Source organism: Urocampus carinirostris, chromosome 10 (genome assembly GCF_059441175.1).
Source record: "Urocampus carinirostris isolate Australia breed hairy pipefish chromosome 10, RoL_Ucar_1.0, whole genome shotgun sequence".
Classification (NCBI taxonomy): Eukaryota; Metazoa; Chordata; class Actinopteri; order Syngnathiformes; family Syngnathidae; genus Urocampus; species Urocampus carinirostris.
The window spans coordinates 27,926,632-27,945,479 of NC_142358.1; the positions used below are offsets into that span (position 1 = coordinate 27,926,632).

The 18,848-nt window shown below is 39.3% G+C and overlaps 1 protein-coding gene across 1 annotated transcript in view; it reads left to right on the forward strand.

Annotated features, from left to right (window-relative positions):
- The first annotated feature begins 5,941 nt into the window (after positions 1 to 5,941).
- Positions 5,942 to 18,848, forward strand: part of LOC148358582 (A disintegrin and metalloproteinase with thrombospondin motifs 8-like) — a 29,676-nt gene continuing 16,769 nt past the window's right edge. The window contains exons 1-4 of the mRNA XM_088345961.1: positions 5,942 to 6,793; positions 13,359 to 13,598; positions 17,769 to 17,901; positions 17,976 to 18,143. Of these exons, the coding sequence (XP_088202087.1) occupies positions 6,074 to 6,793; positions 13,359 to 13,598; positions 17,769 to 17,901; positions 17,976 to 18,143 (1,261 nt within the window). The 5' untranslated portion in view covers positions 5,942 to 6,073. The remainder of the gene's footprint in view (positions 6,794 to 13,358; positions 13,599 to 17,768; positions 17,902 to 17,975; positions 18,144 to 18,848) is intronic.

Consider the following 18,848-nt stretch of genomic DNA (forward strand, 5'->3'; position numbering starts at 1 on the left):
TGCAACGGCGTCATCATCCCTCCCCCTCGCGCCCACTCCCCCACACACTCACGTGAGTCTCAGGCAGGCAGTTGAAGGGACAATGTGCAATATTTGACCACTAAATGTCGCTGTATTGTATATTGCGTTGCAACTGAAAAACTAGTGCTAAAAAGACTCGGTGTGACCATTTTCCGTTTAATTACTTTGTTAACAAAAAAAAAACAACAAAAAAGAGGGGGGACTGAAAGAAGAGAGAAAAAATAAAAAAGAAGCAAGCAAAAAAAAAAAAAGAAAGGACAACTTAAAGGTTAAAGTATAAAAGAAAACAAATAAATCAAATAATTAAAAAAAAGATTAAAAGGTTGGAATAGAACAATAAAGAAGCAAGAAAAAATGAAGAACGACAACAAAAGCAGAAAAAAGGAAAAATAAAAAATAAAGATAAGTAAAAAGAACAATGTGAAAATAACAAGAAAAAGAAGAAGAAAAACAAAAAGAAAGTCAAGAGAGGGACAAACAAATAAAAAGAAAAAAAACATAAGAAAGAAGAAAAAGTTAAAAGCAAAAAAGAGAAAAGAAAAGAAACAAAAAAAAAGAAAGAACAAAACAGTAAAGAGAATAAGGGTAAATGGTAAATGGTCTGCATTAATATAGCGCTTTTCAAGTCAATGAAGACCTTCCAAAGCGCTTTACATGTGCTGCACCCATTCACACACACACACTCACACCCCGATACCGGCCATGCAGCCATGCAAGGCGCCGACCTGCTTATTGGGGGCATTAGGGATTCAGTGTCTTGCCCAAGGAAGAAAAAGATGGAAAGAGAGGAAAAACAAAAGAGAGAAAGAAATAAAGAAATATTCGTTTTTATTAACAAATATAACAGTTTTGGGGGTACCCAAAGAAGCAACTTAGTAAAAACTATGCACACTTATCAACCAACCACAATTCTTTTTAAATACATGTTTTCACAATAGTTCACGCATTTGTGCTTATTATTTAAGTCAATATATTTCATTTTAATAAATTACATTTTTTGACCACTATAAGACACCAAATAATTCATAATGTCCCTGTAATTAATACCCTTTTAAATTGCATTCATATCATTTTATATTGGTCCATACATCCTGGGAAGTAAAAGGTGACATCTGCTGGTGATTGCAAGTAACGGCTTTTAAGTATACAGTACTTGTCATACAAAAATATATTGTGCAGTGGCGCTATCTAGTGGTAGGCGGTACAAGGCCTTTAAAAACGATAATACGGGTATTCCACAAAGGAGATAGATAATGAGGTCTATAATTTTCTTTTATTATGTTTGATTATGTTTTATATTTCAATATAGTTATCACTGAACAGTTTTTTTCAATTTAACGTTTATAACATTTTCATTCTCGAGTGCCAGGTCTAATCTCGTCGTAAACAGTGTTCAATATGAATTGAATTGTCTTGACCGTAATTGATAAGAATGTAGTTAATATGGTATGCTACCAGATTAGACATGGCAGTAAAGACTTTAAAGACAAAAAAGGCAGAAAATACTACAGTATAAAAGGCAGGGAATAGAAATATCCACAACATAGAGCTGAGAGACTGGCCCAATTTATAATAAAATTACAATGTTTGTGAATGAAAAAGAACAATTGTCATAACAATAGTCAATGAAAAGAAACATTAAAATCTATCGACAACAAAATCCCCGAGATAAGTCACAAGGTATATATTTTCACAGTTTTGTACAATAACATATAGCAGCAACAACAACAAAATAAAATAAACCCAAAATAAGTTGCAAGATGTGAATTCACAGATTCGTGCCCTTGTTTAGGGTGGTGATGTCCGTAGGGAAGAAACTGTTTCTGAGCCTGTTTGAAGAGTCTTTTAGAATATTTCTGGTATCGCAAGTCCGCATTTTCCTTTAAACTTGGCAGGGAGAAACTGTTGATTTTCTGGGCTGTATTGATATTTCATGTTAATCCAGGAGTGCCACGTCAAATCTTGTCGTAAACAACGTTCACTATGTTGTTATCAATGACAATAAAAGTTATTATTTTATTAAATCATATTTTGAATACATCAAACAATGCATTATTCAATCATCCTTGCCAAATTACTGAAAATTGTAGATGGAAGATTTATGATGATGATGATGATACTCTTTGATCAAATTAATAATAATATTTCTAATAAAAATGGCTCTTGATACCACATTTTAGACGGACACTAATACAGAAATCCTGTGTAGTCATTGGTCCTGTTACAACATTCTGACACGACTAGTACAATAAATTCCTTTACCTCGGAGAGAAAATCTCACTTTTGTCTTGAAATATCTTTAGATTCCAACAATGTTCAATATTTTCGTTCATAGCCGTTGTTATCATTCTTCAGATATCAGGTTTCTCATTGTTTAATGATGACTAGAAGGCAGCTAATAACAACTCCTGGTTCATGGATCCCTTAACCACCTGGGTAGTCGGAGCACCACTTTCTGTGGGGTGTTTTGGGCAAGTACAGCCTGGCGACACCTGTCCCAGGCTGTTATATTTATTTGGTGAGACAGATAGTACTGGTTTTCGTGGTTAACATGAGCATGAGAAGATTTTTGGTTCAACTTCAACGACCTGTCGGCCCCTAGATGGGCTTAGGTCCTCTTGTGACCTGCTTTGATGCGGTCTCCCTCACCAGGTTCTTGTTTATAGAGGCTTCCAAGGCAAGCTAAACTTGGCCGCCTCTGTTGCGACAAAAGGGGAAATCAACGGGTTTTGCCCCTTTTCTTTCTTCATTACCCAACTGATGTGTCACAACACGTGTAGTTGGCAGTCATTAGCTGATCAAACCCCCCAAATCCTACCCCTGACTCAGGCCATGGATACCAATACTGTAAGTCTTAGGTATGACTCAGCGAGGCGTGAACCAGCAACATCCTAGTTCCGGGCCGGGCATCCTACCTCCAAGGCTGGTCGACGAAAACTCCTAACGAAAACTCCTGATCTGACTCAGATACAGCACCTTCATCATATAATCCGTCCTCCTCTTCATAGATCAGCTGGCCCTTCTGCAATAACTGTTATCGGCACAATACAATTAATAACTGAAACTGCCTTCCTGGTAGTTGGGTGACTGGTTATCACATCTGCCTCACAGTTTAAAGGAGTTCAGATCCGCTAGCTAGCTTCAAGTGTGGAGTTTGCATATACTCCCCATGTTTCAAGTGGGTTTCCTATGGACACCCTGGTTTCCTCTCACATACCAAAACATGCATAGGAAGTCACCTATAGGAATGAGTATAAGAGGTTGTTTATCTCTATACGCCCTGTGATTGGCTGGAAACCAATCCAGGGTTTCCACTGCCCAGTCATCTGGTATGGGTTCCATTGCTGCAACGACCCTAGAGAGGATATGCGGCTGAAAAATGAATGATCAAAAAAACTCCCTTTTGCAAGAAAGAAATGACAGATATTTAACGAAATAGCACCTTCACACGTAAATCCAAATTACTTACCCCTTGATATTTAATTTCAGGTTCCTGATTGTTAAATGGCCATTTAAGAGGAAGCTTATACTCATATCCGCAAACGCCAACAGTACAGTTGCCTTAAATAGAGTGGCATTGGCGCCATCACAGATACCTTTATTCATCCAAAATTAATAATTATTACAAAAATGTTCTTATAGTAAGAACATTTGGACCAGATTTGGCATGGATATGGCCTGATAACTTGGATCGAGGTGTCTTTGTCATATCCGGGCTAAATGTGGTTGCCTTAGAAGGAGGACAGATTTTTGTCTTCCTCTGCATGTTCTAATCAAGGTCCGGGTTGCAAACCAGTTAAGCGGAAATAAAGGTTTGAGTTTTTATTACAATACAACAAACAAAAAACCTGAAAAAGGAGCCTCTAATGGTTTCACAAGTGAGCTCTAAAAAATGGCTGACAAGCATTTTTATAACAAATGGGCGAAACACAGAAGTTAGTGGTCAATTCCTAAGGCACCAGCTTTACACTAGTCCTTTGACCTGACTGAATCCTGAAGGTAGTGTCCTAAGAATCATGGCTTTACACCATTCAATAAATCAGAACACCACTTACATCAACGTATACATTGTATAATGACTATATAAATGGATATAATTTGGCGGCAAGTGAAGAAAACAAGTACATGTGAATAAATAGATATTCATAGGGTGCATTGATTACCACCAATGGAGTTACTTGAGTAAAATATCAATGTGATGATTCAAAAGAAATGAAAAGGATATAACTGGAAAACTCACAATTATGACTATAGCAATAGCATGACACATTTCAATTAATCAATCGAAACACTTTATTTTACCCAGGGGCAATTAAAAGGCAAACAGAGTAGCATACACCACCCACCCACATACGTACAATAATCCAATGTTCGACCGTAAAGTCCTGAAGTCTATACAATAAATAAGAATGAATAAAATGTTTAAGAGTAAATAAAATACATAAAAAGTACCAATATAAATGAGTGAATGATGCAGGGACAGAACACTACTGAACACTAAGGGGCGGGGCAGCGAGTTCAGGTGCTGAACAGCCATGGGGATGGGTTATTGTTCTATCTTCGTTATTCATTATCCATTATCCGTTATCGGTCAGTTCATAATACGCTACAAAGCCAAGGAGCCGAGACTCTTACTCTCAGCCAAAAGGCCAAGCTAAGGTCCTAGCCCTAAAGCCTTGCTGCGATCATTGCGAATGCACCGTTCCCGGAGGTACTGCAATACCGGGCCGATGCGTGGAGTGGACAGAGCAAGCTCTTATTCCATCTGCAGGCTCTTGCCAAATTAGCGGGCAGAGGTGAGTAAAAATCAAAAAATTAAACCAAAATTATAACGCAGACTTTGTACTTGCACACAAATGTCAGATGTAATCGCTGGAGGTTAACTTAGTTCAGGGGTGTCCAAACTTTTCAGAAAGCGGGCCAGATTTGGTTAGCTAAAATGTGTGAGGGCCGATTATTCAGCATGGTGTTATTTGGAACAGTTTTTGAAAAAAAAAAAAAAAAATCACTGTGAAAAGTTCGCAGAATTTTCATTTGACCCGCAAGGGTCTTGTGAAAAAGCACTGCTGTGGTGCTAAAACAGCTTCCAGTTGCTTCACATTTTCACAGCTTTCATTTCCAGTTGGCTTTTTGTAGTCGGCATGTGACGCCTGACCGTGACTTTTGATATCATGTTCTTTGTTTTTTCAGAGTTCAGTGAAAAAATACTCTTATGTTGTCCTGGAAGTGGCGGCCCTCACAGTCAACTTTCCTTTTTCTATTAACAGTCGCCAATTCTTATACAAAGGTGAGGGCGTTTGGCCAAAAGACTATTCCCACGAATTGTTTCTTTTTTTGTTGTTGTTTACTGGCAAGCCACAAATTATTAATTTTATGACAGAGGCCGCGGGCCAGTGAAAAGTTGCTCACGGGCCGTAACTGGCCCTCGGGCCGGACATTGGACATGGCTGACTTAGTTGAAATCATTTTGAATCATGTTGGTGATCCAAAGCAACAATCTATTATGACCACAAGAATTTCTTAAGGCGTTATTTGAATGCCACAGGAGCCTGAATTAATATCATGATGTGATTTTAACGCATGAATAGCAATAAATAAGATTGGTTATGGGGGTGGGGCTGTCACTCAATCGGCCAAACTCAGAAGTGAAATAACATGCATAGCGCCCATGTCTGCCTCCTCATGCAACATGCTGGGTTAATAATAGTTTCTCCACCAGGGTTAGGGGAGGCTTATTCCCACCGGGTCCATTTTATCCTCCACTTTCTTGAGTCCGAGTGGGAGGAGGATTTCCAGCAAGCAGATGATCAAAAAATACATCCCCGCCACCCCCCTTTCGCCTCATGTCTGGAAGAGAAGAGAAAGTATAAATAGAACCGCTGTGTCCCGACTGCAGCGAGTGAGGACAAAACGGGTTCGGAAACACTCACGCACATTAGCCTCACAAGCAGACATACACAAAAGACTGACGTTCCCATTGAGCTTCAGAAACCTTCAAGAAGTGTCCCTGTTGAAGATCTTGATATATTGGCCCTAATTTACCATACAGAAGATGTACCCCGTGTCTTGTTTGCTGCTTTTGTGCGTCTTCCATCCAGCACTATCCACTTGGTTTGAATCCGAGGACATTGTACCTGTTCGGATAAATCCAAGAATCAGCGGTCGCTTTTGGAAGAGAAGTGAGGAGCATTCGATGGTTATCCTCAACGCGTTCGGCAAAGAGATGACCCTCAACTTGGTCCCCGACAACAGTTTCATCTCCCCGCTTTTCAGCATCCAGCGCTTGAGCGCCAAAGGTGGCGTTTTGCGCAGCGCGTCCAGTGCGCAAAAGTCTCCTCTCCACAACTTTATCAATCAAACCGGTGAGAGCGAGGAACATCTGAGGAACTGCTTTTATTCAGGGAATGTCGATCGAGATCGAGACTCACTCGTGGCTTTGAGTTTATGCGCTGGTGTCTTTGGATCCTTCGTCACGGAGGGATCCGAGTACCTCATCGAACCCAAATTCCGAGGAGGCTTCGGGTCACGGTCAGCCGAACAGATGCATGTGATCAAGAGGAGGACATGGTCCAAAAGCCAGAAAAATGTCCCTTTTCTATTCGATCACGCGGTGAAGGAGAGCGGACGAAAATTGGAAAGTTTTACGCATGATGGCGTTGACGCACGGAAGGGGGGACCCCGCAAGAGACGCTTCGTTTCTGCGCCGCGGTACATTGAGACACTGGCAGTGGCGGACTCAAGTATGACCCAATTCTATGGGGATGAAATAAAGGTCAGACACTCTCCTGTGCAGACATTACCTGCTTTTTCTTTTACTGAAGTTAATGTTCTCCCACTATGATATAATATAACATCATATCCAACCATTATCCCCAGTAGGGTCGCGAGGGTGCTGGAGCCCATATCAGCTATCTTCAGGCAGTGGGCTGGGGACACCTTGAAGTGGTTGCCAGCCAGTCACAGGGCACACAGAAACAGAAAACTCACTTGCTCATTTGAGATTTGGATCAGCCAATTAACCTGACATGCTTGTTTTTGGAATGTGGGAGGAAACCTGAAGCAAACCCATGCAAGCATGGGGAGAACATGCAAACTCCACACAGAAGGATGTTAGCTTATGACCTCGGAACTGTGCCGTAAACGCGCTAAACACTGCCGCATAATGTAATATAATATAATATGATACGATACGATACGATACAATATAATATAATATAATATAATATAATATAATATAATATAATATAGTATAATATAATATAATATTATATAATATAATATAATATAATATAATATAATATAAAATAATATTATATTATATAATATTATATAATATAATATAATATAGTAGCGGGTAGCGTGTCTGCGGCACAGTTCTGAGGTCATGGGTTTAAATCCAGCTACCAGCCTTCCTGTGAGGAGTTTGCATGTTCTCCCCATGCTTGCATGAGTTTCCTCCGGGCAGTCCGGTTTCCTCCCACATTCAATAAACATGCATTTCAGGTTAATTTGCCGATCCAAATTGTCCCTAAGTTTGTATGAGCGAGTAATTTTACCCAGATAAGACATGGTACACAAGGACAAGAAAGAGAAAAACCTAATTAAGACTTAAACGAGAAAAAAATAGAAAAACCCAAGGAATAGAAAACAAATCTGTTTATGAGGGAAAAAAGTGGGTTTGTTGACTAATTATTTGTCAATCTTAAGATTACATTTTCTTGTCTAACATTAAATTAAATTCCTTTAATTTATTTGTATCTTATTTTTTCAGCTTTAATCAAACAAAAATGATTTGAAATATATAGTAAAACTTTTAAAATAATCCTCCAAATTAAATATAAAGTAAATATATATGCAATATTGAGCGTGTTACTGTGAAAAAAGTCATTCGTTACAGTTATTAGTTACTTCATTTAAAAAAAAAACGCAAATCCCTGACACCATGAACCATCAAAGTATCTTTCAAAGTAGCTACAAATTACCGAATATACTGGAATAGAACTGCTTAAAATAGTGATATAATTAAGGAAACAAAATAACACTTGTAGACCCACCTGTGGAAGCAGTCAACTCTTCATATTTCTCACGTGTGCAATCTTAAGAGCTTGCAAACAAACACCCAGCCGAGGCACTCCACATCCATTTTGTCTCTGGGCCTTTAATACCTCAAACATCTCCTTCTCCATTTTCAAGTACTGTCCAAGCGCTTTTTTCCCCCCTGAAATGTTGAGTTCAAAAAACATTTAAAAAAAATGTTGTGACCAAATTTTAGCACAGTAAATTCTGTGCTCCAATTGCCCCAAAGGTTTGTTGTTCCTGTATAAGCCACGCCCACGCTGTGCCTACCATTCGCTACTAGTAACACACCAAATATGCGCGGATCAACCGACCAACTGATTACAGTTTTCTATTTTTTTATAGTAAATTCGGCTTGGATGTAAGCATTCACGATAGGGAGAATATCCCCATGAGCGGGAATACAGCATTCTCCTACTACTGCATTTAGTTCTACTTTTTGGGTATATTATACATACATACCTTTCCTGGGGTGCCATTGGCAGATTGATGTTTATATGTGAATGATGCAATCAGAGGACATTATAAACCATGCTTTGCATTTAATGAGTAATAGAATAATGCAGTAATTCATGATGTAGTAATGACAGTAGAGTTATATTTTCCTCCCCTTCTTTCATTCATGGATGTATCTATCCATCCTTCCATTATCTGTACCGCTTATCCTCAGTAGGGTCGCGGGGTTGCTGGAGCCCATCCCAGCTATCTTCGGGCAGTGAGCAGGGGACACCCTGAACTGGTCTCCAGACAGTCGCACATAATTCGCTCGCTCATTCTCACCTAGGGACAATTTGAACTTGCAAATTAACCTGAAATGCATGTTTTTGGAATGTGGGAGGAAACCGGAGTGCCGGAAGGAAACCCACACAAGCACGGGGAAAACATGCAAACTCCACACAGAACGTTCGATGTTGGATGTATCTACAAACTGCAAAAAGTACAAAGTAGACATGAGGGAAAACTTAATTTATTCTAACTTTTTTTTTGTTAAATAATTTGTTTGCTCAATTATTAAACAATTATGTACATTTTAAGTATTGTTATGTTATTTTTGTTTGTTTGATTAGCAAGGATTGGGAAAATAAGTTCCCAATACAAAACAAAGTTAATAATAAATGATACCTAAATGCTCCAAATTGTCATTCAATATAACAAGCTCATATTTTCCTGGAAAAGAGATCACATTTCTTGTGTTACTGTATGATGTTTTACCTATTTTTTAATTAATCCAATTTTGCAGGGTAAAGTTGCAAGTTTTGAGGAAAAATAAAGTAAAATTGCCAAAATAATATTACAATTTAGCGTAAAATGAAAAAAAAAACATTGAACCATCTGCCAACAGAAACATATATTTTGCTTTTTTTTTATATTTCGCAAATTTTTTTTCATTATTATTTTCTCAAGGCGAGCTTTTGTAGTAAGGCGGGAATGGTATTGAGGTCATTTTACTGCTCTGTTTTGCATAAAAGAAAAGTCACGCAACAAAAATGCAAATGAAAAAATGCTGAAACACATTCCTCGGTACTTTGTCATGACTTGGCACTGGAGCAGCAGCATCATGGAAGATACTTCTCATGATTCAGACCTTCACTATGTCTCGTGCATTCCACAGAAAGTCGTGGCACAATCAGTGGTGCATTACTTCTAGTTTGTAGGAATTCGTGATGTTTCATCATTTAAGCTGTTGTGATTCACAACTTGGCCTAATTATCAGCAAATTATTGACAAAGATCCTCAAGAGTATAACTGGACTGTGTCAAGGCAGGGAGAATTATTACTCGGGGTGTTAGTCTATGGACACAAAATAAATAAAACTAAAACTTTTTATAATGACAGATTGATATCCAATGTGATTTACTGTTTCTGAAAACGAAAAAACAGCGCTTCAAACGGGAAAGCATGCTTCACATAAATGTCATGGCGAGCAAACATAAAATGAGTTCAATACAAGTCTTTCCAGTGTCAAGTCCAGACAGATCATTCTTAATTATTCACTTAGCAGAAGACAAAGAGAAGGTTTGAATTATTCCACAGGACTTGGACGCTTAGGGACATCTGCTCCCCTCACTCTTTGTAAATAGCGACACCAACTATGGGCCACAAGGATTTCTTCGGTTTAAAGGAAAAACAAATGCTGTACCATGTACATGGAAATGCACTTATTATTCTTTACAGTATATGATCTGGATCACAAATTATCAATTATGTTGTTTGAGTTTAGGGAAGATTATCATAGTTTAGTTTTCACAATTCAAAATCATTTAATTTGTCGAGTATTCAACGTTTGGTCAGAATTCCGTTTTGCAATGTCAGGAAATGATCAAACAATGTCAAAACATACTGAGTTTTAAGTCAATCACATAGATATGTTATCTGACTGATACTGGTGGAATGTGAGTTGGAAAGGGGGACGTTATCTGGCATTTGTGCATCAAAGGTTGCTGTGACAACTCCACCACAGAAGGTCCACTCAAATGATGCCAGTTTAAGTTTTCAACTTGTAGTTGTCTTTATTTTATTTTATTATTAGGGTTTTGTGTTCTATTCAAGCTTCTTCAGTAGACGATTAGTAAAAGAAAAGTCCATAAATCCAAGAGTGTATGTGTATTGATTAAAGTATATAGAACTATCAAAAACAGTAAAAAAAAACAAAATTCACCTAAAGTGTGTGTAGCCCCCCTTCAGAATAACCAAACAAGGTTTTTCATCCGTTTTCCTGACATCATGATCTAAAAACGTATGTGGTGCTCCAAATGGTGAGATGAGTTTGCAAAAGAATAAACTCTTTAATTTAATTGGACAATATATTGTTTAATGGAATAATTTATTTACCACGAATATTTGGTAAAAATTTGTGGTCATTTTTCATTTACTTTGCCTTGAATATGTATGTCGTTAAGATTGAAAATGTTGTCACCCAGATTACATATATTTTATTGTTTTCCTTGACAATTATGGTTCACGGATCCCTTAACCTCCTGGGTTGTAGGGTTACCGCTTCCTTTGGTGTGTCTTGGAAGAGCACAGCCTGGTAGCCAGGCTGTTTTTTGTGCCTTCACATGAATTAGATAGTACTGGTTTCAATGGTTACCAGTAGAAGGTTAAGCTTCCTAATCTGACTCAGATATAGCATCTCAATAATCTGGTTGCTGTTGTTATTCAGTGTAAAGCATCTTCAAAGGTTGGTAGAAACCTGGTATTGACAAGCAGCTGTGTGTAAAAATACTGATACTAGAATCTAAATCACTCTTTTTTTCTTTTACTAGTAGGTTGCGCTAAATTATACTCACTGCCCCTTTAAAAAAATAATTGTGTTTGCCTTTGTTTCTTTGCCCATGATAAAAACTTTTCCCAGGTTGTAATCTTTGGTAGGACGAATCTATTTTTTAGATTTTTACCTACAGGAAACACATCCTAGCGGGTTTTTTTTTTTTCATCCCTGCCAAAAACTTTTGGTATTTGAATGCGACGGGATGCGCCCCTTCCCAAAGAGGGCTCATTTTTCTGCCTCAGTATTCCAGATGATAGAGTAGATTAAAACAGTTTTCTAATTTTCCTGTTTGTGGTCAGACATATACAGTAGGTTCTCAAGAACAACATGCAATTTCTGCTTGAACCGCAGTCACAAACAGGGTCACATCCAAATATCAAGAGTCTGCTCTCAACCAGTTCCAAAACCAGATAAAAAAAAAAACTTGCCAGTTAGGTATTATCGAAATGTTCTATACATTTCTAAAATGTAAACAATTGGAATGATTTAAGTAAATTAATGGCCAGTAATAGTGTACTATCCATTTGTTACGTGAGTAATTACCTATCTCACCTATTTCAGGATTTGAAGTTTTTGTATCAGCACCTGCACTGCGACTGGCTGGCAACCAGTTCAGGGTATCCCCTGCCCACTGCCCAAAGATAGCTGGCATGGGCTCCAGCACCCCCGCGACCCTACTGAAGATAAGCGGTGCAGTGGATTGGATGGACTGTTTGCAGTCAATTTAGCAAAGTTATCTAATTTTAACACCTCCTTACAAACACAAAATGGCGATGCTAATATGACTGAAAAAAGAGTGAGGGTATATTTTGGAAATGCCGTAGTTATTCAAGTATAACGTGCACATTTTATGACCTTAAAAATAACTCAATGTTTGGGTGTGTTATAAACGATGGCTTATGGTGACATATACTCGAGCAGAGGTGTCAAACAGGCGGCCCGCGGGCCAGATCAGGCCCACGAGACAACACTCAGAGAAGGGCAAGAGAAAAACAAGATCCAGGTTGAAATATGTCAACTTGATGTTGCCAAAGCCAGGTGCCTCGAACAAAGACACTGTACTTGTATTTATTTCTTTCTCTCTCTCTCTCTCTCTCTCTCTCTCTCTCTCTCTCTCTCTCTCTCTCTCTCTCTCTCTCTCTCTCTCTCTCTCTCTCTCTCTCTCTCTCTCTCTCTCTCTCTCTCTCTCTCTCTCTCTCTCTCTCTCTCTCTCTCTCTCTCTCTCTCTCTCTCTTTCTTTCTTTCTTTTCGAACCCCTTTTCTCCCACTCTGTCTCTGTCTCTTTCACTCTCTGTGTCTCTCTTTTTCTCTCACGACTTTTTATCTATTGTGTCTCCCTCTCTCTCCTTTTTCTCTTTTTACTTCTTTGTCCCGCCCTCTCTCCTTTTCCCTCCCTCTTTCTCTTATTTCTTCATCTCTCCTTTTCTTTCTCTTTAATCTACTAGTCCGGCCCCCGACAGAATGTTTGTTCTATCGTGTGGCCCCCGAGTTCAAATGAGTTTGACACCCCTGTACTAGAGGGAGTGTGAGGCAATGAGTATATACTATGTTTCTCTGCCTCATTATTATTATTACAGCTAATACACATGAAAACAAATAACATGCTTAAATGTATTGTTACAGGGGTCTCAAACTTAATCAACTCGGGAGCTGCTGGCCAGTATAAGAGTCTGGTTGAGGTTAAGCCAATTAGCTCAACGGTTATCACTTATAAAGCTTAGTTTGAGCAAGTCAAGTAAATTTTATTCTGATTTTTAAGTGAAAATAAGGAGTGTGTGTTATACACATGTGCTATATTAAAAAATCAAACAGGGGCCCTTTCACAATCATAAGCAAAAAAATAAATAGCTTTAAGCTTTAAAACTTATATTCATGTCAATGAAGCATTTAATGCAAAATCTTGACAATTAATCTCAAATCCCCAATCATTTGAATAAATTATTTCTATTTTACCATTCAATCTTATTTTTCCCTCTATTCTCTTCAACAGCATTATATTTTGACCTTGATGTCCATGGCTGTCCAGCTGTACAAGCACCCCAGCATCAAGAATTCTGTGAATTTAGTGGTAGTGAAGCTGTTGGTGGTTGAGGACGAGGAAGTGGGTCCTGAGGTCTCCAGCAACGGAGGGGTTGCCCTCAGGAACTTTTGTTCTTGGCAGCAGCTCTTCAACCCACCCAGTCAGCGCCACCCTGAGCACTATGACACAGCAATGCTCTTTACCAGAGAGGTAAGTGACACACTGATAAAGTTAAAACTTATATAAACTCTACAGTATGTTGGCAGAATTACTCAAACAAAAACAAGCATTACGGTATTTAAAATTCCTAAGCGGGAGAGCACTATCCGGTGGCCCACTCCGGGCGAGTGCCCCGGCAGCCGTGTGTCTAGTTAACTTTATTCACACAGGAAATAGAAAAATACACCGGAAATGCGACTTCAAAATAAAAGAGTACAAGACTGATAAACGTACAAGAGATGCAATTAGACTGATTATTGAAACGTTACTTCATGTGTGTGTGTGTGTGTGAAAGATTGTTTTTATATTTAGGAATATAAAAACAAGTTATATTCACACAGTGAATTCTGAGAAATGTTACAATCAAAACGACCAACCTATCACACACCTCGTGGAAAATACATTAAAAGGTTAGATCTTCATCATCGTCCATCCAAAATCAAAATATTGTAGTAGTAGCCATATATCCAAAACATTTTGCCGACAATAGCAGACTGGCCAGTGAGCACACATATTTTGGATTTATTATTTTATCACTCCTCTAGTACTTGTAAATTCAAGTAGACCTACAATAGATCCCTGGGGACCTTACATTCTATTTCTAGAAAATGTAGGCGTTCCACTTGTGTGGACTATCCAAACCAAAAGACTGACACTTGGTATTTCATACATTTCATAACAGGATTAAAAGGTTAAATCCATCCTAAAAGAGTCGTCGATGCAAATGTAGTTTTGTTGTTGTGTTCAAACCAGGATTGGCTTAGAAATGTAAAAAATGCAAGGCCCCTCATGGATAACCTAACTTTAGGACAGCCACAAATCAGCCCTGACAAGGCCGTGGTCCTTTGTGAATGCATAGCCCGAGGTGTATGCCATTTTTCCCCAATGTTACAAGAGCCTCTACACATTTTGTGCTTTATATTGTTGTGCAAAGTAAAAAAACTAATTGCCACTAGAAATCTATCTATCTATTTATCTAAGGCATGCACTTTATATACAAAACACCACTGTGCAACCTGAAAACATTTGAGGCGCCATTGTGGGTGGATAAATAAGTTGATTTTTTTACCAACAGTATTCATATAATTTGCAATAATTGTTATATATTTACAAATATTTACAATTAAGTCATTTCCTCAATTTCTACATCAAAATGGAACAGTAGATAATGTTACTCACTACAAATCCAATTTGGTGTCATCAGAGTCATTGTCATGGTCACAGGAGTTCCCTTTAACCGTCAGGAAACGATGACAAGGGAATGCAATTCGGTCTAAAAACGTGGCAACCACCGGTGATAACAACAGAAAAAGACGACTTCTCATGTCTGTGTTACAATCTGGCCTAATTTGGCACAGTATGGTTCAATTGTGCCCTGACGCTGTCATCGAGAAATATGGGCCTAACACCACATTTTACGTGATGCAGCACTTAACAGTAGTAATATTTGCTCATCTGTGTAATCGCTATCTGAATATGTGGTAGCCGCCATTGTGAATGGTAGAGGTGGGTAGGAACGTAGTACATTAACTCCGTTACATTTACTTGAGTAAGTTTTGGAAAATGTTGTACTTCTTGGAGTATTTTTAAATCCCTATACTTTTACTTTTACTTGAGTAAATTTGTGAAGAAAAAAAACGGTACCTATACTCCGCTACGTTAGGCAACATTTTACTTGATAAATCCCCTCCATGTAAATAGGTGTCTGTCTGTCTGTCTCTGCTAAGGCGCATTTATTTTGACAAAGAACTCCGCCAAGCTCTACCATATTTTCCTCCAACATTCCAAAGACATGCATTTCAGGTGGATTGGCCGGTCCAGATTGTCCCTAGGTGTGAATGAGCGAGCGAGTTGTCTGTCCCTGTGTGCCCTGAGATTGGCTGGCAACCAGTTCAGGGTGTCCCCTGCCCACTGCTTGATGATTGCTGGGATGGGCTCCAGCACCCCCGCGACCCTACTGAGGATAAGCGGTGCAGCTAATGATGATAATGAAATGTAGCAGCCTCGTCACGTGACCATATTCCACTTCAGTGGGGGAAATGTTGTTTACGGAATTTATCGCTTAGAAATACTGACTATGAAAACACAGAAGAGAAGGAGCACCCCCGGCCACACATCAAAAGCATGTTCCCCTTAAAAGGATGCAAAACACTAGCTACACTATGCAATATCTCCATTGTTTGAGTTCATGGGCTAGCTTGTTGTTCTGCTTGCAAAGCCTGTTAAGATAAGGATGCTATTGGGGCTTTGAATGTGCTACTTGGTGCCACAGGTGCTTCATTAATTTATTGGATTTATACTAATTTGATTTTATTCATTATTAAAGCACGTGAATTTACATTGATAATTTTAATCTACTTTTAAATTAAATGTATTTTTTGGTGGATTGGATGGACTTTGATCATTTGATGATGTGATCGGTTGTTTTAAAAAAAAACAATAAAGACGATATTGCTACAGTTACTCAGTACTTGAGTATTTTTTTCACTAATTACTTTTTTCACTCTTACTCAAGTGAGTATTTGGATGATTACTTTTACTTTTACTCGAGGAATATTACTCTGAATTAACAGTACTTTTACTTGAGTAAAATTTTTGGCTACTCTACCCACATCTGGTGAATGGTCACATGATCTGAAAACACGTGACCTAGACAACTTGGAGTGGAGCTGAAAACTGCTTTAGGTGTGCGGGGGACGGCCCTGTTTTTGTTCTGCAGCCAGTGGCATGGACACCAAATTCTAATGGTGTTAAGTGTTGTGCTTCACATGCTTTTTTGCTGTGTGTAAGAATGTGGAGCACCAAATTCATAACCATTTGTTTAACCGAAATACATTAAAAAATATGCCTGAAAAGGAAAAAAAATGGTGTGAATAAATACAAACGTAATATGCCGGAAAATACAAAACCAATGGGATAATAAATATCATGCCAGATAAGAAGAAAAGAAATGTGGACAAAATCAAACAATCGTAGCATTTCGCCCCCACTTACAGGCATGAATGCAAAACGTGTTACTTTTTTGTGGAACAAGATGTACAAACATGCTGTGCAGTGCTGGATTGCTCCAGAACCAGATGTGGAGTCAATTTTAGTGGAGTCTTGATACACAATGGAACATGTCTATTCCTAATTTTCATTCAGATGTGCAAAGACAGGGAGGCCCTGCAGGCATAATTTGTGGATAATGACCTCCACCGATTTCGACCCCCCTCAGAATTGGACTACCTTAAAACAAAACTTAAAAAAAACATTCTGATTTATTATCCATCCATCCATTATCTGCACCGCTTATCGTCAGTATGGCCGCAGCGTTGCTGGAGCCCATCCCAGCCGTTTTTGGGCAGTGGGCAGGGGACAACCTGAACTGGTTCCCAGCCAGTCGCAGGGCACACAGAGACAGACAATTCACTCGCTCATTCAACTAGGGACAATTTGAACCGGCCAGTTAACCTGATATGCATGTTTTTAGAATGTGTGAGGAAACCCACGCATGAAACGGGGAGAACATGCAAACTCTGCACAGGAAGGCTGGATTTGACCCCATTGAGTGGTTTCCGTGAATGTGGCACAGTTCTGAGGTCATGGGATCAAACCTTCCTGTGCAGAGTTTGCATGTACTCCCCGCGCTCACATGGATTTCCTCCGGGCACTCCGGTTTCGTCCCACATTCAAAAAACATGCATTTCAGGTGAATTGGCGGGTAAAAATTGTCCCTCGGTGTGAATGAGCGAGCGAATTGTCTGTCCTTGTGTGCCCTGCGATTGGCTGGCAACCAGTTCAGGGTGTCTCCTGCCCACTCCCCGAAGATAGCTGGGATGGGCTCCAGCACCCCCGCGACCCTACTGAGGATAAGCAGTGCAGATAATGGATTTAAAATACACCCTCAACAAAAGCTGTGTTATAAAAAAAAAATCGGTTTATTTTGTGCACAAACACAAAGACTAAAAAAACAGTGTGTTTGCTTTGTATTCTAAAAGATTGGCACTGAGTAAAAGTATTCCTATCAGCGGAATTTGCTCTCATCAGACCGCTCATTCTAGCTTTTTGTCTCAGTTTATATTTGTCAGGCCTGATATTATCAGGAACTCTAGTGAGGATGTCATTCCTTTCCTGTCATAATATTCCGCTGCATTAGTTTATTTTTTCGTTTTGTGCCAGGACATTTGCGGACAAAAGAGCTGCGATACAATGGGTGTTGCCGACGTGGGGACAATGTGCGATCCCAAGAGAAGCTGCTCTGTCATCGAAGACAATGGCCTCCAGGCTGCTTTCACTGCCGCTCATGAACTTGGTTCGTTTTTGAGCTGTGGAATGTAAGTTTTTATGTCTCGTCCTGTATTTTGACAATCCTGATTCTTACCTTAGGTCACGTTCTGAGTATGCCCCACGATGACTCAAAAACCTGCGAAAGACTCTTCGGGGATCTCGGAGGACATTATTTGATGGCGCCGTTGTTTGTTAGCCTCAACAAAACCATGCCTTGGTCTCCTTGTAGTGCTCTCTACGTCACAGAGTTCTTTGACAACGGTCACGGTAAGAAAAATGAACGTATTAATCATCCGTGAGCGAAGCCTTAGTCGTGCAAACTCTATAATTAAGTATGATTCCATCTTTCCTGCTTTGACATGCGAGGCCATAAATTACACCCTAAATGTCCTCATGCTGTATTCCCGTATAAGAAGGGATTTCTGGTTAACACCTCATTTGTTTGGTCTCAGTCATTAAGCGTGCCCAGGCAGGGAAGCGCGTGTAAGGTGGGTATGTCATTTCCACAAGAGATATGGGATTGAGCATTTATGAATGATCAAGAACACATATTTCTTTCTATCCTCGGGCTATGTCATTCTTTTTTGTGAATGTGAGACATTAGAAAAAACAATTCCACTTATTTTGTTTTCTTCCTGCTTCCACTTCTCAGTCTATGGCCTGCCTATTAATGCCAGATATGTTTCAGTATCCAATGGACTATTTCAGATATAAGAATATTGTCTCAACCAGCACAAATGGTAGACCCAAACGCGTAACGTTTCACACAAATGTTTATTGGGGACATCGAGGAAACAAACGCCAGCGATCCGGTGCTCGCTGGACAGGAGGAACAAGCAGCTCACGGGATCGGAGCGTGATCGGAATGTAGAAGTGAGTGGATTTGCCGGGGCGGTAGATCGGAGCATAATCAAATGGGCAAAACGGGTCGATAGCCGGAGCGGGAGATTAGAGCGTGGTCGGTGGTCAAAA